This window comes from Nansenia antarctica, assembly GCF_963989245.1.
Source record: "Nansenia antarctica genome assembly, chromosome: 9".
NCBI lineage: Eukaryota > Metazoa > Chordata > Actinopteri > Argentiniformes > Microstomatidae > Nansenia > Nansenia antarctica.
In genome coordinates, this window is record NC_137679.1 from 18,818,069 (window position 1) to 18,841,734 (window position 23,666).

General features: G+C 44.8%; 1 protein-coding gene across 1 annotated transcript in view; it reads left to right on the top strand.

Moving 5' to 3' along the window:
* mef2aa (myocyte enhancer factor 2aa) overlaps positions 1-23,410 on the top strand; it is a gene marked incomplete at its 3' end in the record, with an annotated part of 63,341 nt that extends 39,931 nt beyond the window's left edge. Inside the window, exons 4-10 of the mRNA XM_080538788.1 lie at positions 6,746-6,880; positions 8,592-8,811; positions 16,660-16,844; positions 19,349-19,372; positions 22,320-22,446; positions 22,588-22,711; positions 22,957-23,410. Coding sequence (XP_080394914.1) covers positions 6,746-6,880; positions 8,592-8,811; positions 16,660-16,844; positions 19,349-19,372; positions 22,320-22,446; positions 22,588-22,711; positions 22,957-23,410 — 1,269 coding nt within the window. The remainder of the gene's footprint in view (positions 1-6,745; positions 6,881-8,591; positions 8,812-16,659; positions 16,845-19,348; positions 19,373-22,319; positions 22,447-22,587; positions 22,712-22,956) is intronic.
* Between the last annotated feature and the right edge of the window lie 256 nt (positions 23,411-23,666).

The window sequence follows — 23,666 nt, forward strand, 5'->3', positions numbered from 1 at the left end:
AATGTAACATTCAATTAAATAAACTCTGTGCTCCATCCAGGTTCAATCCAAGCTAGATCGGTTAATGTAAAATTCTCCAGACCTCCAAAGCAGGCATGAGAACAACATGATTTGGTGGTATAGCTACACACGACTACATAGGACCAAACCCTACCAGGCAAACTGCAGAATCACCCTAAATAGGTCACAGATGAGATGCCCTAATTTGGTTTGAACTACTTAAATGACAGAAGTGCTGCCATTGGTGTGCCTCACCAAACCCTGCCCGATGTCTCTAGCAGAGCTCATACCAGTGACCACAGTGACCTGCATGGACCGTGGAACAATGAGGATCGTAACGTCCAAACCATGAGTCCACACCCATGCTCACTGTAGACCTTGTGGTCCCTGCCCTACGGAAACAAAACCTTGAATTCACATGCAGCAGTTTCTGTGTATGTCACGGTCTGTGCGGCTATCTGCCTGCCCTCTGCCCCTCTCCCGGCATGAGCCATGTGAGGCTGCCGCCCCCCCACAACCCCCCCCCCCCCCCCCCCACCCAGGGGCGAGGACAGAGCAAAGCAGGTTGGGGAGAAGAGGGGGGGTTAGCTGGCACGATGCCACTCTGAAGCAGGGGGAGGGAGGGGTGATGTGCCTCAGATTGATGAGCCCAGGTCTGTGGTCTGGGTATAGAGTGTTGCAGAACAGACGTCCTGCTGGCACATCCTGCCCTCTCTGCCACCCCCCCCCCCCCCAAGCCCTCCACACTCGCCTTATCGGAACTCCTAATTGTCCTTATGAATATTTTAGAGGCGAGCGCAGGAATGGGAGTTGAGGGTGGGGGTATGGTTTCAAGGGCCCTGACAGCTAATGATCCACTCTGTGGTGGGTAGAGAAAGAGAGAGAAGGAGAGAGAGAGAGAGAGAGAGAGAGGAAGAGAGAGAAAGAGAGAGAGAGAGAGAGACTGTACCTTGTAAGAGAGAGAGATAGGGAGAGAGGGAGATTGAACCTCTAAGAGAGAGAGAGAGAGAGAGAGAGAGAGAGAGAGAGAGAGAGAGAGAGGGAGAGGGAGAGAGAGAGTGAGGGAGAGAGAGAGAGAGAGAGAGAGAGGCAATGGGGGACATAGTTGTATGTATATGATTCAGTAAGACTACCTCTTTTATTCAAAGAGTCTAATGGAAAATGACTCACGGTACTCTGTAGATGTTTCTAAAGAGCTGGATGGATGATAATGGAGCATGTGCATTTCAGGCGTCCCCGATCTTTTCAACATGTAGATAATGATGACATTGAGATGCCTTTATCCTCAATTTGTACGTTAATTCCCACGCGACTGAAATCGTCTGAAAATATCCAGTCCACTGATTGAAAGAGTGTTCTCTTTGACTGTGGCAACTAATAGCTTTGTCACTCCAGTCATTCAACCAGAGTCTCAGAGCAGCTGCCCGCCTCTCTGAGGGAAGGGTATTGCTCTCTGCAGTGCGGACGGATTCTTACCCGATAATATGGTAGCTCTATATTTATCAAAGTGACAATCTTGCCGGTCAACCACATGTAATTATCTGCTGTAGTATATATTGAGCTTGGCGGCGAGAGAGAGAGAGGCTTTCTCCTCACACGTCCACCTGTCTGCTGTAGAGACATGCAGACCAGGGCTCAGTCAGGATTACTGGCCTGATAGAAGTCTGTTATAGTGTGTTACTGCACCTCTTTGGTGTATCAGCTCGCTGCTCATTGTGGTCGGGGCCATTGTCCTGGTTTCTGCCGGGGGATTGGATGGGATCTCGCCCCGTACTGTATATTGTTTTCGAAAAACAGCTGCGCTAAGATCGTAATAACAAAACCAAAACATGGACGATCCGAGTGAGAGACGGAGACCCCTCACCGCTGCGTTTCCCGTCGGCCCGAGCAGTGAGACAATGGACGTAGCCGAAGGAAGGACGCACAGAAGGTCATATCCTGCTATCAGCTCGATCGCTGTGTGTGTAATGGTCACGAGGTTAAAACCAGATATGTCTGGGAATCCTACCGATATCCTTACCCCCCCCCAACTCCCCACCCCCTCTCTAAACCAGTAATATGACCATTAGAAGTGAGAATAAACAAGAGACTGTTACGGCCCCGGCGACAGTACATTAAACAAGCGCTTGATGATGGCGTACCAACAGCGACTAGACTAGAGTGCCCCATGAGAACAATTAACAGAGCCCTTTATTCCCCCTCAAGTGAAAAGCACCGCACCAGAGGGAAAAGAGGGGACACACTCGCGCTGAAAGACTTGTCTCTTAAGATGTTATATAAGAGAAGGAATATTCCTCAGCAAGATAAAAGCCTTCCTATCAGCCGCCTTCCTCATGCTGATTTTCAAGTCCATTCACACTCAAAGAGGCCCTTTGATAAGCACATTAGACGGAACGGCCCCGGACACAATGGTGATGTCATGAGGATTAGCACGCTACCTTGCTTAGTTGTGGCAATGGCCACAAGGGCTAATTCACAGCACAAGGGCTAATTCACCCCCTCCTTGACTCAAGGAGGAGGAGGGAGGGCATCGGAGTGTAATGATGTTCCGAGGCAACACACAGTACAGTAAATTGCTTGGACCCATTTCAGTGAAAGTGCTTCACCAGGAAGGCATATGTAATGTGCAAGGAGGTGACTTACGCAACAGCTTCAGCTCCCAATTTTTTTTTTTAACTCATTAAATCGTGTTTATTTATTTTCTTTTTTTTATGTTAACGTGGCTGTCGTAGGAACTCTTCAAGCGTCGGTAAGCCTTCTGTCAGTCTCTGTTGATTTACTGTAGATCGAAGGCTAGACTTCCTCACAGAGGGAAATTCACAGTGGATAATGACATTGCAATTGCGAAACATAATGTGCTTTCATGCTGTACGTATTACAATTGACATACTGCGCCAAAAGTGTACTGTATAGCGCTGTGCAGATGCTTGGTTGAATATCACTTTGGGTTGCAGTGATGTTAACAATAGGGGCTCAGGTGGAGATGACTGATTGATGTCATCATCAGCAGATACTTGACAACAAACCCATTACTAAGGTGTCAGTGTTACACACGCACACACACACCCACACACACACCCACACACACACACACACACACACACACACACACACACACACACACACACACACACACATACACACGCACACATACACACGCACACACACGCACACAAACTCTCTCTTTCTCTCTCTCTCTCCCTCCCTCTCTCTCTTTCTCTCTCTCCCTCTCTCTCCCGCTAACACAAACACTATGATGCCCTGCTGGTTTGACGTCAGACACTCAGACTCTCATTTTTGTGTGTAGAGCCAAACTTCTATCAATACAGGTCTGGACGGCTGTGAGAAAATAGCTGCTGGCCTTGTTCCCAATAGCCTCTGTGAGCCTCCCAGGGCCTTGTGAATAGATTACACAAGTCCACTCGTCACTACTCTGCAGACCCCTATTACCGACAGACCTCCCTCCATTATAAACGCTGTTGAAAACGCTACTGTATTCACACCGTTCCAGCTATGTCTCCCAAAACCACGCAGCTTTGAAACGTCGTCTTTTGAAAAGCTAGCCTCCTCTAAAAGCAAGTCTTGCTTTTATGCATTTATCATACAGCTGCTTGGTGTTGTGTTTTTAGGTAAAAAAATACTGAGTACCAGATCGAAAAGCTCAATACTTATTGTTGACCTTAAAGAGTTAAACCTTGACTGGAGGGGGGGGGGGGGGGGGGGGTCAGGGCTGCTGGCCTTCAGGCCTCCATGTGGCCCCTTCTAAGGCCATGTCGGCGTGAGGCCATTCGTGATTGGCCGGGCTGGGGCGCCGGGGCCTGACAGGTGTTTGGGGGAGAGGGACACCTGTTTGGCCATGTGCTGATTTAGTGATCCATTTACTGGGAGCTGCGGGCAGCGTCAGTGGGACACCCGGAACATGCCAAGTCATTTAAGGAGGAATTACGGCCATGCTGTCCCCGAACTTCCCTCCTCTCCAACATGCTCGGGAGCACCTCGGAGAGAGGGAAGCTGTCACCTCGTAACCCTTTCGTAGCCGAACGGATGTGCTAGGCTAACGTGCTGATGTGTGCCCTCGTATACCGTATCACGTTGGAGCGTTGCCATCACACCTGTACAATCGAGTATCAATGTGATTAACCTAACACTGTAGGTTGAGATCTATATATGTATGCGTCCATGGTAAACCGTAATTATAGATATTCAATTAGAAAGCTAGTTAAAGTGATCGAGTCAAAGTGCAGGTTGTTGCGGGGCTATTGTTGTGTCTCAGTGCAACATGTTCCATGGTTTGTACTGAACGCTTAAGTGTCCCTGGCACTGGTTGTTTCCACCCAGGCTGGGCTGGGCTGAGCTGGGCTGAGCTGGGCCCCGCCCTGTGCGGCCAGCAAGGCCAGAGGGTGCGGCCGCGTTGCGGGCCAGGAACCGAGCTTGTTGTGGAAGTGCCGCAGCCCTGCCCATCTCACACAGCCATGCCCGGCCAGCCCAACCAATCTATTCCCATAATGAGCAGGTTGGGACTTTTAATTTGCAGGTCCCGACGAAATCTGTGGCAATCTGGTGGAGAAAGTGCATATTTCCTCTGGTAAACACTGCCTTTTTTGGGTAACCCTAACTAAAGAGTACCCTGGGTGAACAGGAAATGAACCAGGAAGGCGTTTTCATAGAATGAGAAGAATGCCTCTGCCCTGTGCCACATCAGTCTGTGGTGAATCTCTAGGCACAAACACACTGTTAGTGTTCCATTCATTCCCCCCTGAGAGTCTGTCTCTCTCTCTCTCTCTCCTCTGAGGAACACACACTCTGACACATATGACTGATGACATTGAGGTGCTTTTGAGAACGTTTGCTTTTTTATCTTTTGGTCCGACTGTGAACTTTCAGCTCTCAGCAGCATACTGATAATGTTTCTTCTCTCTGCTCTGGGGTGTAATAAACTAGTGTAGGGGTTGTTGGATTCAGCACCGGCACGTTCAATGATCTGTATGGTTGGAAGTCATTGAAGTGGAGTCAAGTGGCAGTCTCAGACAGCGTTGCTAATTTCAATTTTCGGAAATATGTGTACTGTTTACAGCGGGCCCCTCAGTGGTGTGTGTGTGTGTGTGTGTGTGTGTGTGTGTGTGTGTGTGTGTGTGTGTGTGTGTGTGTGTGTGCATGTGTACGTATATGCAGGGCTGGGTAAACCACGCTGTTTGATAAAGATCAGCACAGACACCACTGTTCTGTCAGAGAGCTGTCAGCAGCCACCAGCTGCTACAGCAACGCCTAGACACACACACACACACACACACACACACACACACGCATCACACACACACGCATCACACACACACACATCACACACACACACACACACACACACACACGCATCACACACACACACACACACACACGGCATCGTTACCTCCACCGCAAGGGTGATGGAGGGAGACAGAGGCAGAGACTAAGGGCTCATTAGTGTGTGCAGGCCCCTCTCCTCGTCCACAGACTGTGGCCCTTCCATCCAGAGGAGTCAGTGACCTTCCTGTATACACCCAGCTCAGAGGCAGCCCAGAGACAGGAAAGGTCACCAGCGTGGACCTGCAGCAGGTTGATAGGGGAACCCGGAGAGCGGCCATATAAATCACTTTGGATGTGCACAGGCTTGATATCATCATCTGTCACGGAGGCTTGTTAACACTGTCATTCAGACTGTTAATGAAGGGGAGAGAACAGCCTCCCTGATAGACCCCCAAACAGAACACTGTTTTTATGTAGCGACTGTTAGTTCAACTATACAGCTTCGTTCCCTCAAAGAAGCAAGACTCTTCCTACTTAGAGATCACTATAGACACACTGTGTGCTCTTTGCTCTTACAATAATCACCCCCATTTCATGCTCCGATAAGCGTCTTTGACCACACATTATAATCCATTTGATTTCCTACATTACTTAACTTTGATAAGATCCCATGAGTGGCAACCATGCTGAATAGAGTCTGGTACATTCTAAACTGCTGCTCTGTGGGATCCTCTTATGCTCGGGTGTCTTCCAGCTGGGTGGCTTATGATAACTGAAAGATAATGAAATATGCATTGAAACACACACATGCAGAGAGAGGGAGGGAGCGAGGGAGGGGGAGAGAGAGAGAAAGAGAGAGAGAGAGAGAGGGGGGGGAACATTCTGTGCAGAATATTACTAGAGTCTGAAAGAATATGCAGTGACATTTCAATTCCCCCATCATGCACAATCATTGGTCCACAGCTCACAATAGCAGACTGAATGTTTTTGACTTTGACTCTTAACTAGATTAGTAGAAAGTCATTTGAAGTATTATGACTAATAACTGATTACTGATTATTTCTGTAGCAGTTTTATCATAGTTTTTATTATAGCTGCTATATTGTATGCTTGTATTTAGGAGAGCCACTGATTGTCTCACAATGTATATTTATGTTTTTCTCCATATAATATATGAGATATATTGTAACCCCTATGCACAGATGACAGGGCCAGACTTAGAGGAATATATGCTGTACTGTATGTGTGAATTGTGCAATTTTATTTCAGAAATTAACAAACAAAGGCCAGTTGTGTGCCAGTCCTGATCCTGATGACTGTTTTGGGCACAGCCCCCTCATGGACGACCGTTTCGGCAAACTAAGCGAAGAGAGTGATTTAATGTACAAGCGCTGTGGTGTAAGTACTTCCTCCCTTCCCTTCCATTTTGTGTTGATTCCTGTCTTTATGTTGATGTTCACTACAGGCGCTAAACAAGAAAGAACACCGAGGGTGTGATAGCCCGGACCCCGATGCCTCATATGTCCTCACCCCTCACACAGAAGAAAAGTATAAAAAAATTAATGAGGAGTTTGATAATATGATGAGAAATCATAAAATCGTAAGTAAATGCAATGTTTTTGGCTTGGCTTTGTGGCACAACGGATTTTCAAAATGTTTTATTTTACCTTCTTTTGGTTATACGTTTTTTTCTTCTTTTGACATTATCCCACCCTGCAACCTCTGCCAACTAAGCAAACTTGGACTGTTGAAGCATAACCTTTTTTACCCGTTCATTGGAAGTGTTTGTTTGTGTTTGTGTTAACAATGTTGATTTTGTTGATTTTGTATTGCAACTTATATTTTTGCACACCCTGATAAGATCACATTGTGATAATTGGTGTAACCTTTTCAAAGCTCTACATTCTGAATATATGTGTAATGAATGAAGCCATAGCAATCCAAACCAAACTAAATTCAAAGGTTCATATGAAAAGGAATGTCCTAGTTTTCATAGGGGGGACAACATGGTGAAGCTTTGTGTTATAAAGACAAATACTCCTTTAAAAAAAGAGAAGGTTTCTCCAATTTCCTTCCCCCTCCAACTTAGATATTGACTGTTTCTGTAAGCTTTGGTGATTTATGTGTTTTTTCTCCAAAACCCAATTTTCACCCCCAAGCAGATCGGGAAATTGAATCTCTCTTAGTCTCACGGTACCCAGATCATGTGACAGAGCAGATGATTCTATGATAGGTGTTTCAGTCCCCCCTCCCCCTTATCTTATTGTAGTGTACTATGGTCTATCCCTACTCTCTCCCCTCCACCAGCACTCCAAAATCCCACCATCAGTCAACAACCACTGTGTATTTGTTCACTCCATCATCAAACTACTACCAAGCTAGAGGTGGATAAAAAAAAAACTGCTATTGTGTGGAGCTTTACCTAAAGACAATAGTGATCTTATTGTGGGTGGATAGAATTCTACACAACCTACTGCTTATTAAAACTGTTGTTTTTCTCTATAATGCTAACGCTGAGAGCACCACTGTTTGCCATTAACACACTAATAATATCACTAACTGCCTCACTGGACAATGCTATGAATGGAGTGGTCTCCCTGTCACCAGTCACTCTCACTCAAGCGTTGAATAGTCAGCACTGCATAGACATGGATTGGAGTGGCAGTCATTTCAGAATGCTTCTCTCTTGTATACGGTAGACTAAGTGCTCCATATTCCTATTGGATGTGCAAAAATGCCTTGATGCCATTCTGTTTATAAGCAAACTGTTCATCTGTACTGGAGTGCTGATTATTACAATGCCAAACTGACCTACTGTATGCCAATATGCATGTTTCTGCAACGATTTTTGTCCTCTGAGACGATGTTTAAAAAGTGTAATGATTTTTACGGGGGCATTTACAGAAATATGATTTTCTCAACTGGAAACTTGTACATCTGTGCATAATAGTTGATAACAGATACAGCAGTCACTGTTCATACCAGAATGAAATTGTTTGTACAGCCTTATAAGAATCCTAAGAATCCATGTTATGCAAAGCTTTTCTTGTTTTATTCAGTCTTTTCTTGACAACGACCTTGTCATACAATGTTTAAAGAAAATGTAATAGCATGTAAGGAAGGGTTATCAACTGGTATTTTGAACATAAATAAACAAAGTAATATTCTGGATATCAGTTCTCTGTTGCTCATACCCATGTGACTGATCTGCCATCCCAGGTTGTGCTCTGCCATCCCCATGCCCCCTGTGACCCTGCCGCCAGTGCCAGGCCATTGATTGTGCCCATGTCTTGTGTGTTTCCCCCTTGTAGCCCACAGCGCTGCCCCAGCAGAACTTCTCCATGCACGTGGCGGTGCCGGTCTCCAACCCAAACGCCATGTCCTACAACCCCGGCCTGAACACCCAGGCCCTGGCCGCAGCCGCAGCCTCCCTGAGCGACAGCGGGATGCTCCCCCCCCCCCAGTCCTCCCTACACAGGAACGTGGGCTCCAGCGGGGGTCCTCAGAGGCCCCCCAGTGCTGGAAATGCAGGTCAGTATCAGCACCGTCAACTGACACCTGTCCTGTCCTGAGTCCTGTTGCAGTTTCCTGTTTTCACCCACTTGTTCTTTCAGATTGTCTTAAGTGACCGTGTTAGCTTCTGGATATTTTTGGACATTTGACGTGTTTGCTTAGGATGGAATGGAGAATGGTATCAAACACACAATAAGCCTGTCCTCCGGTTTCGGCCTCCACCAGCCACCACTGCTATGCACATCATAGTGATCATGAGGTCAGGCCTGTGGAGTTCGCAGGATGGAGAGGTGTGGCACACACAGGCCACACAGCTAGAAGGTGTTAGAATCGAGAAGTTAGGTCATCGGTGGGTGAAGGGAAATATTGAGGTGTGAAAACCACAATGGTTAAAGACGCATCTCTGAGGTGAAACATTTGGTCCTTCCAGGAAGTGGCTGGAATTAAATGTAACGTCACCCTCACTGACTGAAACTCTGAGGCGCGCTGGAGCGGTCTAACGTTGTCCTTATCCATGTTGATACTCAAATGTGTTAGAATGACTGCATGTCTGAACACTTATCTGAGAAAAGACGTATTTCTCTATTCTGTGGGGAGCTACCGAGGCAGCAGTGGTGTCTTTAGTCTCTGTGTCGGCGCATTCATCCAGCTTACAGCTGAACTAACATGACTATCACTTTATTGTATCCGCAAAGCACTTGACCGCAAAACACACACACACACACACACTTCTATATATTTAATGCCGTGAACAGTAGATTCACAAGCTGATCATAAGTCATTGTGCATCTTATTTTATTCGTTTGTATCATATTATTGTACCGAATAATGGCGTTCCTATATTAAAGCAAGGATGCTGCTTCGGATGTCATGGTCAGAGTGTTCGAATATGGACATATTATAAACCCAGATGGAGTAGTGGCATATACTATATACTACTATATACATATACTATATATGTTGACTTTGGGGCATTCTCTGTAAAATGTTGTCTTGGATGAGTGCACAAAGTGAGCGAAGAGACAATAAAAGGGTACGAATCCCCCCACACCCACTCACTGTGAGATTCTTCCAGAACGCGGTAAGAGTGGACGACTGCATTTGCATACGTAAGACATGGAGAACAGCTCCATGTTGGTTTATCCCCTTGAAATAATAGAATCATTTAGCACCTGAGCATTTTTTCCCAGACACCTCATATGTTCATTAAGACTGAGAGGAGGCGGGTATAGAACCGAGGCATCTGGGGAACAGGGCCCTGATGTCCCTGATCTGGCGTCTCTCTATCGCGTAAAGGATGCAGATGGTTAATCGTATCATTCTGGTGCATCTCATTAGGGTGCCACACTGACTAACACAGACCTCTCAGTGCCAAACCATGTGTGGGCTCCTGCCCAGCGGGTCTGTCCTCCAGGAGGAATCAATTAGCTCTCTGTAGCTCTGCCCAGTCGGCCACTCAGCAGGCGAGCACGAGCGAGCTGGATAAGCCATGTGTCAGTGACATGGTCAAAGACGGCTGTTGTCACTTCGGATGGTTGTCAGTGGTTTTGAGTCACACTTTTACATTGACATGCAAAAGGATACCGTACATGTGTTCCCATCTCTTCTTTTTTTAAAGGTTCTTTTTCTGGGAGTGGGGCTGGGGCAGTCCCATGTGTGCACTGTTAAAGCCATGGTGCTAGACTTTACTGGACCACCCCCCAGGCCACATGTTTCTCCTTCTCTGAGTATTGGGGATGTTGAAGGTGTATGCAGGGTTTCCCACGGGTCCTTGAAATCCTTGAAAGTTTGTGAATTTGCGGGGGGAAAATGAAGGTCTAACAAGTTTTTGAAAATAGACATGGGTCATTTAAAGTGCTTGAATTCCTGTCTCTCTCTCTCTCTCTAAATGTTTTTTTATATTCAAAAATGTTTTACTTAGCTCCTCCTCTCTGTATTGCTTAACTTTACACATATTTCACAATATATTGTTTTGCTGTGCTGTGGTAGAGAAGGCAAGAGACCATCTAGTGTTCACACATTCAAGCCTCTCTTTTTAATTGTTGTCTGTGAGCGGATAGTTCCTATTATATCAATTCTCATCTAGATCTGTCTCAAACTGTGCCGTGTTGGGTCCTTGAATTTGAGGGAATTGACTCTTGAAAGTCCTTGAAAGGTGCTTGAATTGGATGTTTCAGAAGGTGTGGGAACCCTGTGTATGTGTGTCACTGACTAGAGTGTCGTGGTCTTCGTATGCATGAGGTTGGAGTGATGGGAAACGTTCCTTACTGCTTAGCCAGGCGGCGGAGCCGAGTGTCAGCATGTTGGTTCACATACTCTCTGACAGACATCTACTGTTTGTTCAGTACACACCCAGCAGCTAGAACTGCTGTGTGAATGATTACTGTATATCCTTGGTTCAAACAACTAGCCCAGGAGGGACGGATATGTTTTTGGGAGTTCTCTGTTTTTTTTCAGAATCGGAGGCATAATCATCAGATGTCTAATCATCAAGGATGCTAATATAATATATATGGCATTTAGCTGACGCTTTTATCCAAAGCGACTTACAATGCAGTGATTGCATACATTTTTCAGTATATATGGTCCCAGCAGGCATCGAACCCACAACCTAAGCATTGTTAGGCGCAATGCTCTACCAACTGCTTTACAAACCAAAGGTCATTTGTACCACTGTCATTCGGTGATACTGTATATCTTATGTTGGTCACTTAGTGTTGCTCTATAAGCCACAAATCAACATGTTGTACATAATATTAGTTTGCAATTTTAGTTTGTATATTTTTACTACTTCGAAGTCTACCTGAAGCCTATCATTTGATACTAAGGAATAAAAAAACAATCCTCCTGAAATAATTCAAAATATTGAGTCATGTTCACTGTCCAGGCAACTGATTAGCTCTGGCAGGTAAATAAACACAGCGTTTCCTTTAAGGCTGTCGCCTCCATACCTCCCACCCTCCCTCCCTCCCTCCTACCCTCCCTCCATCCCTCCCTCCTCCAGTTTCCTTCCCTCTATTGACAGGTGCATTTGTTTGTCTGGGTACCCCTGGCAGCCCTTATATGGCCGGAGAGAGCCTGCAAGATGCCTAGGCCAACAGAACACTGGAGGTATTCCGGCCATGACATCTCTCTAAGTCCTCTGTACACAATGACCGGACAGCCTGTCATGGCTGCTATGTGCTCTGTGAGAGGCAGAGGCAGGTGGACGTTAACCCTCTCCCTGCTACACACACACATCACTGGCTCTCACAGCACATTGTCGGGAGGTAATGGAAGATGCATTATGCAATCAGGAGATACAGTATGTGACAGTGTGTTCAAATCTATCGTGTTTTGGAATTGGAAATCCGACATTTTAGAAGATGTCCCTTTTCACCAAGTAAAAAAAAGATCAGTCCTGACATACTGTAATAGAGGTTGGAGTTTGTGCTTCGTGAAGTGAGCGACGATACAACGATCGGGCATTGTGAAGTGTTTGATCTGTGTGTGTGTTAGGTTCATCGGTAGCGCTCTGACCCCCCCTGACCCCCATGTGCTTAAGTAAGGCAGTAAGGTTGTGTGTGTAGTGGTACTGTGTTCGGACCCTATGCCAAGGGGCGTCAGCCGTTGGCACACTGGGAGGAGACTGCAGCTGTTGTTTGTATCAAACAGCGAGGGAACAGAAGAGCAGAGAGAGAGTGCTGGGAAGAGGAAGGTCTCCAGGGTTCCCGTCAGATGACCATTCCTGGCATAGCTGGGACTTTTCACAAGCAGCAGCGACAGAGGAGAGGAGAGGCCTTTTGGACCATGCAGACGGAATGCTCCTTGTGTGTTAGTCGTGTTATCTCTTCTCTTCTCTCTCTCGCTCCCCCGGTGGTGCGGCTTGATACGGCCACTGAGAGAGGCTTACACGCAGGGAGAATGTCCTGGGAAATGCCCCGGATCACTGATTAAGCCCAAGGAATGGCCATACTGATCCAGACTCTAATCCCAGTTGATATGTCAGCTCTTGTCCTCAGAGCGAAAACTCTCTCTGTCATGTTGACATACTGTACTGTACACTAGCTGGCAAAGTGAAGTGAATCATTATGTCCCATTGCCCATCTACAGTTTTGTATCTTTTCATATTGTGTCCTCTGAATACATTATGTGATGTAGTCGGTGGACAAACCGATCGAGGCTTTGTTTTTATAGTATAATTTTCTCGTATGTTTTGAAACATTCCACGATTCGGAGGTTCACAAAGCCCAATGTGTGCCTGAAGCTTCACTACCATATTCTGACTTGCAAGCAAATACATGTAGGCATAACTGTTGTTTAATTAAATATCTTAAACGGGCAGTTTTTATGAGAGCAATTAATTTTCAATTGTTCTAACAAAAATGTGCCATCTGGTCTGGCTCTTATTCAAATCTAGACCTTGGCTCACGCGATGACTATAAAGTCATCATTGCCTTTATAAAACATGAACAATGGATGTAATTAAACCAACTCTGTGATAAGTATATATATATACTGTATATTTTACACCTCATTAGAAATGTGATGTGCGCGATACATACTGTTCATTGAATTTGATCTGCATTGTTCACAGTTCCACTTGGTACAGGCTATATTCCCACTCTGTTGAGCATTAAGAGTGAAAGCTTGTCAGAATATGAAGAATAGGAGAATTCTCTCTCTGTTATGCAATATGCCTGCAAGCTGTGCAGATTCCTTCATTAATACTGAAGAGTCACAGGCTCTTGAAGAGCAATTACAAAGACTGCTTGTGTGTCAGAACTCACTACTCTTATCTGCCCACATGATTCCACTGTACCTGGAGGTCCAATGTTGGCTGTAAGGGCTCCCGGTGGATTTCTTGTAAACTTGTACAATGTTATTTTTCCCCTTCAAGAAGCATTCAAAATCGTATTTGTTTTTATACTAAGGGGCCCCCCCGAGTTAAATATGAAATTAAGTTCTAGGAACATCTAGTTACTGTAGCCTCTCAAAACAATACTACTGGCTGCACCAACTAAAGAGTTTCTGGCCAGGCTCATTAATGAAGGCTATAATTAGAAAGTTGCTCTCCTTTCCACTTAATCTATTAGAGGCCCATGATTCACATCCATTAATCTTTTCTCATTCATGCAGATTTTCTTTCCTTACTGAAAGTCAAATTCCTGTGATGTTTGCATCACTTTCCGTACGATTTCAGTACGATGCATTCTCCAATTTTGTCAACATTGTTTTTTTGTCTTTCAAAACGACATGTGTGAGTCTCAAAGACAAGCCCTTATGTAACACTGCTCCCAAAATATGTGTTAATTATTTAGAACAATGAGTCTATTTATTTACCCAAACACGGAAGCTAAACATCATTCTACATGCTCTGATCATTCAGGGAGGATTTAACGGCAGAACCAATCTGTCAGTTTTCTGAATCTGGAATGAAAAGCCCAATAGACAGAAAACAAACCCACAGAAATGTTCCTGCCAAGAAGCTTTGCGCTGAGCATTTGATCAATTTCTTGTTTCAAAATTAACGTTAAATAATTAAAGTAAAAAATAATCTACCAATACTGCTCATTTAGTAGACCCGTTTTAGAGGTTTTAATGGATGCTGATGACAACTGCGTGGTGCACTCCTTTCCTCATCAGCAATTTCTAGGCATGATGTTCTGTACATAATGTATTTAACGTTTCCGCCTGTTACTGTTGTGCATCGCTGGCTGTAGGCTATGTACAACGAGGTTCAAGGAGCTTGTTTCTTCTCTCGGAAAAGGCCTTACGTTACTGACTGCAGTGCCTACACATTTCACATCTCTGCAACAACAGATTTTGGATTGATTCCATGCAATGATATCACAGCGCTCTGATCATAATCAGTTGCTGCACCTTTTACAGTAATGTCACATTTTGACCCTCCCCCTCTCAGCACCAGCCCAGATGTTGCCTCATGTGATTTGCCCACACACCCTCAACCTGTATTTCCTTTGCATGCAACATCTACAATAGGGGTTTGTTTACCTGTCAGAAAAGTATCAGTATCTCAGAAACGTATATATTTATGATGTTTAAATGTATATATGTATATATTTGTGATGCAACTATTGTTGACAGGGATACTCACTCTTCAGTGAACCAATAATTAAGTCGAATAATTTCATTTTTATGTCAGATCGGCTATTTCAAGAGTTCATTGTTCATTCTATGTATCTTGGATTTTGTAGCAGTCACTTTGCGTGTAAGATCAAAGCCAGTGCTGGGAGCGATAGCGGCTGGCGTATGCTGTTGATTCAGCTGTGAGATACCATTGTAGGTCTCATAACTGTTTATTTGGCCATGTATTGTATTGTTGGGGTTCTTATCTATAGTTAGAGACGTGATTGTTCCATTATTCCTCTGAGCAGGGGCCCTGCTTATTCTGCAGTCGGGTTGTGTTTCACTGGAATATATGGAACACAATGGAGCACTCGCTTACTTGTTGAAGGGTGACACTGATCTGTTGATGGCATATTAGATAGCAATACGAGAAACTACTGTGCAATAACCAAGGGAATAGTACACTATTCTATAACCGTGCAATATGTTTACATTATTTTGTTTAGGTTTACATACACTGTATATAAGTTTACTAGTTCATATGTTTATATGTTTATAAAAGTACATAGTTACATGCTAACACCCCGCTATATACTATATACCCCCCTGTGAATAGACCATATAGTGTATATAAGTATATAAGTTTACATAATAGATACATACTCAGATTCCTACCGATTAATTTTAGGTATATCCCGCTATTTATGTCTATTTATGTCTCATTCTTGTTTTTTTATTATCTTAGGACTGTGTTTTACTATCTTAGGACGGTGCATTTCAATTTCAATTTCGTTGTACCCGTACAACCCGTACAAGATCATTCATTCATTCATTTATCCCTCTGCTTTTTCCTTATTTTCTCACATGTTCTCGTTGATAATTGAATTCATCAGAAGGTTTACCTAAATAATGCATCAAAGCAAATCGACGTACTACATACAGTACATTTCTGTTTCGTTTTTTTTTAGCTTTAGCTTTAGCTACTGTACTGTTTGTGGAACAAACAAACAAATTAAAATGATTGTATCACTGCAGCTGTGTCAGTCTTCGACAACTCAGGCTGTATACGTGTGTCTTTTACTCCACTTGTGTTTTTAACAGGCTGGCGACCTGTCCTTCCCTCTGACAACCTCTTCATTACCATTTTCATGGTGTTCACTTAGTGAGGCGAGCTGCCACACAGGAAATGACCCTGGGTGGGGGGTAAACAAGCAGTATGACTCACTTTCTATCAACCTACAGTACAGAGAAGAAGGAAATGACAGCAGCTCACAAATGCAACAGGGTGTTTGTGAGAACAGCAATGTGCAGTATAGCAATTCACAACAACAGTTTCAATGTCGAAACTAGAGAAGGCAACATCAACTTGCTACAGTTTGTGTACTGGAATGGCAGGAATGATAAAACAGTGGCCATAACAATCTTTTATAGCAGAGAGTAATTTTACACAACTATAATGGCTTAGGCTACAGCTTCAGTCACAGTACATTTGTCGAGTGAATTGCACCTCATCCCAAGATGCAAGGGGTTGACTGTGATATCGTCTCTCACAGCAAGAATGAAAGCCTCATCAATTTTGGAAATGGACCTTTTTATTTTTGTAAATGTGCTGGGTAATTATCGGAGTCTATTAAAACTTCCCAGAGGGTTGGGAACGCTTAACGTTGCGTGCTGCAGCAAGCTACGCCGCTTTGAAATGGTGTGTTGGGTTGGAGACTTGGCTGATGATTGTGCAGTGAAATGTTGTCAGTCCCAGGCCCGTAATCCTCTGTGGTGTCTGTCTCTGTCTCTTTGCAGGGAACGGCTTCGTCAACCCCAGGGGCTCTCCGGGACTCTTGGGCACACCCAGCGGGAACGGCCTGGGGAAAGTCATGCCCACCAAATCTCCACCGCCCCCCGGAGGGAACATGGGGATGGGAAACCGCAAGCCAGACCTCAGAGTGGTGATCCCTCCATCCAGCAAGGGCATGATGCCCCCACTGGTGAGTAGAGGCCCCCCCCGTCCCCAGAGCAGTGCACCCCGCTGCACATGAGCCCAGCAGCTGAGAGAACCCTTGAGTAACGACCCAGGCAATGCCGCTCAGATGTTGGCCTAGCATCAGTCTCCTTCTCTCTCACACATGTGCGCAGCAGAGGCAGTTGTGTTTTATTCCCCCCCCCCCCCACCCACAAGCACAGGATCCTGATGGTATCACGGCGATATAGCGTGCGATGTCAGACATGTTTTCACCAGCAGGAATGGTCCTACCCTGCCTCGGGATATCAATGCTGCCTGTCTGAGGACCTGTTTGTCTTCCTGGTGGGACTCATTTACAGTGTACGGCCTCAAACTGCTCCCATCAACAGCAATCACTGTTCGGCGTTTTTTTTCGTCTTCTTCTCATGCGGCATTTTTCTGTGATCACCTACATAACAGGGGAGTCTCTGGCCTGGAGTCTCTGGCCTGCGCCAAGAACACAAACAGCACAGCTATATCTCTGTACGCCCAGGCGTCTTAACAGTCACTCAATTATTCATATTGAAATTAGAGGCCCTCTCTAATTATTATAATTAAGGTGCAGAGAGCTCTGACCACATGGAGCACCTGAGGCTACACAAGACTGTCATGGCCATAAATCAAAATGGGGGCAGAAAGAGAGAGAGAGAGAGAGAGAGAGAGAGAGAGAGAGAGAGAGAGAGAGAGAGAGAGAGAGAGAGAGAGAGAGAGAGAGAGAGAGAGAGGCAATGGGAGAAAAGTTTTCAGAAATTGGCCCAATAATGTACTTTACCAACCCGCCTTATTGCTGGTGCTCTGCTCTTTCAGCGAAGGGAGTTCCTCCAAGAAACAGAAGCACTTGTTTTGGTAAATACACCTGGGGTTACCGTGGGTGCTTCTGAACCACCGGCCCGGAGCAGGGTGTAGGCACGGGTCTGTTGCCATGGGTGCAAAAACGGGAGAGAGAGAGAGCTCCACATAAACTGAACCAAAACAAAACTTCACGCGAGGAGGACAAAGTGATTAAGAGTCCTCTTTATTAGAACGAACCTGCGGGATTACACGAGTCGAGGGAGAGATTCAGAAGTCGTGAACCCTGCCGAGGTGTTGAGACAGAGGGGAGGGAACCGCTCTGTCACTGCAGACTTAACCGTTCCAGAGTTGAGGCTCGCCAGTGCAGTGTGGGGTGGGCTGGCGATGGCGGTGGCAGGTCTGCAGACAGCCTGTCATTAGGCCATAATGGTATTAAATTAATCACATCTCGGTGTGACAGAGTGGGGATGAAGGCTTAATCAGGGGCCCAGAGTGTGAGCCAGATAATATCTTGTCGCCCTTGTCGTGTCTTCCTGCCGGTATTGATTGAGTGTGGGTATTAAGACACGGCCTGGCCTGGCTGGGCACAGTCTGTCCCACCACTGCTCAGGGGAGATGGAAGATGGCCTTCCATTCAGCCCCTAAGCTAAGCACCACAAGCAAGCCTAAAAGACTCAATTATTTAAAAAAGATATATTGATTGGCTCAGTAATACTGTATCGTGTTAGTCTTGTTAAAGGCTGGTATCTATGTACTACTCTTTTAGTTTAGATAGAATGATGTATTAACCGCATGCAGACTTGCATTACAGTCTGCATTGAGTTTACCTACAGCAACCAGTGAGTTTTTGAACTCATTTCTTGAACACGTTTCAATTTAAAGTCGAGAGCCTTTCAAGTGAGTCAGGCTAGCCTCAGGATTGATGGTGTAATTTTCTTGACCAAGGATTGTATTGATTTAACCCAGATACTGTAGGAGAGGTTAAGCACATGTTAAATGTGAGGTTAAGTCCAAGTCAGGTTAAGTCCACTTGTGTTTATTCAGCCTTTGTCTCCTAATAGCCTGAGTGTCTTTACTCATGGACAAGCATCTAGTTCATCTATTTGGGACTGATACTAGTTACCTCTTCCCCTTCCATATCTGTCCCCTTTTGTATAGGTCCTACTCTGTAATGGCCACAATAAAACAAGTTATCATCATCCCCGCCCATATTGTTTTCACAATAGTGATGTTTGAAAAAATGTGTTAGGAATTTGAAGTTATTGCAGATTCATAAGGGGTAGTGGTGGTCTAGTGGATAGTGAGTTGGACTTGTGATCGGAAGGTTGTGAGTTCAAATCCCGCCTGAAGCCACACCACTACTAGTGTGCCCTTGGGTAAGGCACTTAGCCCTCAGTTACTCCAGGGGGAATGTCCCTGTAATTCGTAATTGTAAGTCGCTTTGGATAAAAGCGTCTGCTAAATGGCAAAATTATTAAATAAATAATTATAAGACGAAAAGCGTCTATGAAGATGACAGGAGCAGCATAGGACAGTACATGTGAATCCAGAGAGCAGTTACGTCTATATGATTTTTGTTCTCTCACAATCAGCCAATCAGACCTTTGGTTTTCACCATCAGAAAGGTGTCTTTAGAGTTCCTCCAGACCGTTTTTTCTTTGTAACCATACCTCTCTTCTTCTCTTCTGTTGAGAGCAGTCGGAGGAGGAGGAAATGGATTTGGTGAGTCTTGAGAAATGCCTGGGAAAATAATGGCTGAATGAACATGCTTTCAACTTCATCTTAACAACGACATACTGAAGAGGCAGATCCAGTCTGTACATACGTCATCACATACAGAATGCAGGAGTGACGGTTGTGCTTGAACTGGAGATTGGAACATCTTGTAATGAGTTTGTGCAATACTTGGGACAGATATACAGTGGCTTCTGAATGTATTCAGACCCCTTTACATTTCACACATTTTGTTGTGGACTCAATTTAAAATGGATTAAATAGATTGTTTGCCATCAATCCACACACAATACCCAAATCATTCAATAAGTTCATCTTAATGCAAGGATAATAGTTCATGTGATTTTTGAATTAATATCTTTGTTTTTATAGGGTCTCTGATTTGCATGGGAACTATTATATACTGGTTGTCATTACAAACTGAGCAAATGGAGAGGAACAAAACTGCTCAGAAATGCGTTCCTGAGGCCTGGGGAGACTTACACAAATGTACAAAGTTGAATGGTGGAGAGAAGAAAGCATGGGACAACATCATTTCAGTCACTCTACAAAACTATAACTATAACCAAGTGGCCAAAAATAATCCCTTAATGGAAAATCATCTATTTCACGTCCATAATTGTGTTTGCAACAATGAATTTAAGTGATACAGCGAAGAAAGTGTCTGGAAATGTGTTTATTTGGTTTTACTACAAAGCATTGCAAATCCAACACATGCAATGCAGTTTCTGCACTATCTCTCGTGTGAAGAATAGTGGTAGCTGCATAATGTTATGGGTATGTTTGTCACTGGCAGGGAGTGGGGAGTTTGTCAGGATCAAGAGAAAATTATGAAATTTGCTGAGTTGGTAGTGAGAATCCTAATCCACACAGTGTGTATTTGATTCCTATGCAATCCAGAGACTATAAAAGTCAAAAGATGTTCATTCTAAAATCACATGACCTATTATCCCTCAGATGGATTCAATGCAACTTATTGAGTGGTTTGTTGAAGACATTTTTGCATTTGAGTTAAATGTGAGTGTCATAGCAAAGGGTCTGAATATGTACATGAAGTACATGACATTTTAACACATTTGCAAACAATTCTAAAAACATGTTTTTGCTTTGTCATTATGGGGTATTGTGTGTGGAATTTTAAATTGAGTCAATAACTCAATAACACATACAAATGTGGAAAAAGTTTGAAGGGGTCTCAGTACTTTCCGAAGCCACTGTACACAGAGGAAAATGAGCTCAAGTTGAGATCAGTTTGTCACTGCATGCTTTGGGTCTGGCCTGTTCAATGCCTCAACCTGTTTTATCTGCACCTCCACTCCCTTGTGTTGAGGGAATGCTAGTCATCTTATTTGAGCTTGTTTGTGTGTGTTTGTGTTTGTCTGTGAGTGAGCACATATAGGGCCTCTTCCAATAAACTCACAATTAAATAAACACACTGGTTCACACAGCTCCTCAGAGTTCAGTAAAATATGACAGTATTGTTACTTCATGTTCCTGCAAGATCTTGCATCATTAATGATATTTCAAAATAATTTTCAAACAAGAGTTGTAAATGTTTGGATTCTTTTCCTCTTGAGGAGGAGCAGATGACATTTTGGATGATGCCACTCTCAGAGATGCTGATGATGTCATGTGGTTGTAGTAAGTACTAGGAACTGTGCATTTTTGCAAGGAAGTTATTGAATACCAGGATACGTTGTTGCCTCTGATGTAATGTGTAAAACTCAGCTGGGCTATGTTTATTTAAACTGCCACGCCAGGTGTTTAGATCACTGCGTAACCACAGATAGGGATATTTGGCAGATGTTTCTTTTGGACTGATGGTGCAAAGTTGCTAGTCGTTATTCCTAGATCACACAGTTCTGGAGCTCATGCTGATTTGTTCTCACTTTCAGGTCAGAAAGAACATGATTAACATTTCAAGTTGATATTTGAGATCCATGAAGGACAGGGTTTAATGCAGTACGTGTAGTTTGTAATCCTCCGAGGATTTGAATAAAGCTTGCACAGATCTATAAGTTCTAGAGCAGGGAGTGCGTAGGTCTGATGAGTTCAGTACACTGTACAGTAGTTTGTCGGCTCAGAGCTTGTGTGGTCTTGCTGCATGAAGACACTGGCTGTGTGTGTGTGTGTGTGTGTGTGTGTGTGTGTGTGTGTGTGTGTGTGTGTGTGTGTGTGCGTGTGTGTGCGCATGTGTGTGCGCGTGTGTGTGTGTGTGTGTGTGTGCATATGTGCGTGCATGCGTGCGTGTGTGTGTGTGTGTGTGTGTGTGTGTGTTTGGACAGCATGCCCGTCACTGCACTGAGGGTTGCTGACTTACAAGAGATACTACCCATGTTGATTTGAGGCCCTGTAGCCACTATGCAAAAGGCCTATCAGTACAAATCACACTATTCTCGATTGCAACTGTAACCTATCTGAAAAAGACATGTTCATATCCTGTGATTCCTGTATTATCCAATATCTTTGCACTGAAAGTCCCTGTTAAGAAATTCCCTTACAAATCACATCCCACTTAGACAAAGACAATCAATGTCTTTATTAGATGGGATTTTGTTTTTGTGTAGCATTGATTAGTTTGAAAGCCTTGGTCATAACAGAAAATGGTTCAATGTTATCAGGATTGTGGCTAGAGTACAGATGTGTCATGAAGCTACAGCGCCACCTTGTGGCAATAAGTCGTTTAGAAACACTTTTATTCCATGCTGTTATTGGTGCCGTAATAATCATCTAACCATCATATAACAGAATTATCTTTTTTAAAAATTTGAACAATGTTCACCTCATTTGTCATTTGTCAGGTATGAATACATGAGACATTTATTTTAAAAAGTAAATCAAGAGATAACAGTGTTTATACTTTGGGTTTACCACAGCGTTGTTAAAAATGACTTAGTCAGTGGCTTATGGTTTGTTTTTCCTGTGCTGTTTACAGAACACCCAAAGGATAAGCATCTCCCAGTCCAACCAGTCACTGGCCACCCCAGTAGTGTCTGTCACCACTCCCAGCCTGGCCTCCCAAGGCCTGCTCTTCACTGGCATGCCCTCCTCCTACAACCCTGGTGAGTCTAGCCTGTCTGTCCCCAGCCACTGCTACCTGTTATTGCTGCAGAAGTGTTACTTCTTGGTCTGTTCTCCCGTGGTGAGAGGTGTTGCTGTGGGAGGGGTGCTCACGGTGTGCGCTGGTGGTGTTGTTTTTGCAGAGTACTCCCTGAGCAGTGCAGAGATCTCCTCCCTACAGGGCTTCGGCTCTCCGGGGCTCTCTCTGGGATCCATGTCGGCATGGCAACAACATCAACTGGGCCAGGCAGCTCTCAGCTCTTTGGTGTGAGTAACACACGAGCAAAACATGGAACACGTAGCCAGTACAAAAGACACCCACACAAGCATACACTTTCTCATGTACACTCAATGACTGTTTTGTAACTTGCACTCCAAGATCCTTGCCTGATCATATGTGTGTACACCGAATCCTGCCCTGATCATATGTGTGTGATCATAATGTGTGTAGTCTGTGTACACAGAGTTCGTTTCAAAATGGACACTGACTCCCCCGCTGCTCTTCTTCACAGGGGTGGCGGTCACCTACCTCAGGGCTCCAACCTCTCTATCAACACCAGCCATAACACCAACATCAAGTCGGAGCCCATCTCCCCCCCGCGTGAGCGTGTCACCCCCTCTGGTTTTCTTCAGCAACAGCAGCAGCAGCAGCAGCAACAACAACAGCAACAACAACAACAGCAGCAACAACAACAACAACAGCAGCAACAACAACAACAACAACAACAACAGCAGCAACAGCAGCAGCAACACCAGCAGCAGCAGCAGGTGTCCAGCCGGCAAGACCTGGGCCGCTCGCCCGCCGACAGCCTCAGCTCCTCCTGCAGCTCCTACGACGGCAGCGACCGGGAGGACCACCGGCCAGACTTCCACTCCCCCCTGGGGCTGGGCAGACCCCCCGCCGGCACCGAGGACAGGGAGAGACCCTCTGTCAAGCGCATGCGCATGGACACCTGGGTGACATAGAGAGCCCCCCCTCCCCCCCAGTCAGGCCTCCAGTCACCAGCTAGTCCGACGGAGGAGGAAGGTAGACATGGGGGAGAGAAGCAGGGGGGCATGAAGGAAGGCTCCTTGTGGCTATCGTTATAATATTATTATTTAACTCCATTTTATTTTTTGTAAGAAGGCCACAGCGAATTAAATTCAAGGTGTCAGGACATATCTAAATTAAATACATCTCACGTCGATAAGAAAATTAAGTCAAATTAGTTGGACTGAATTA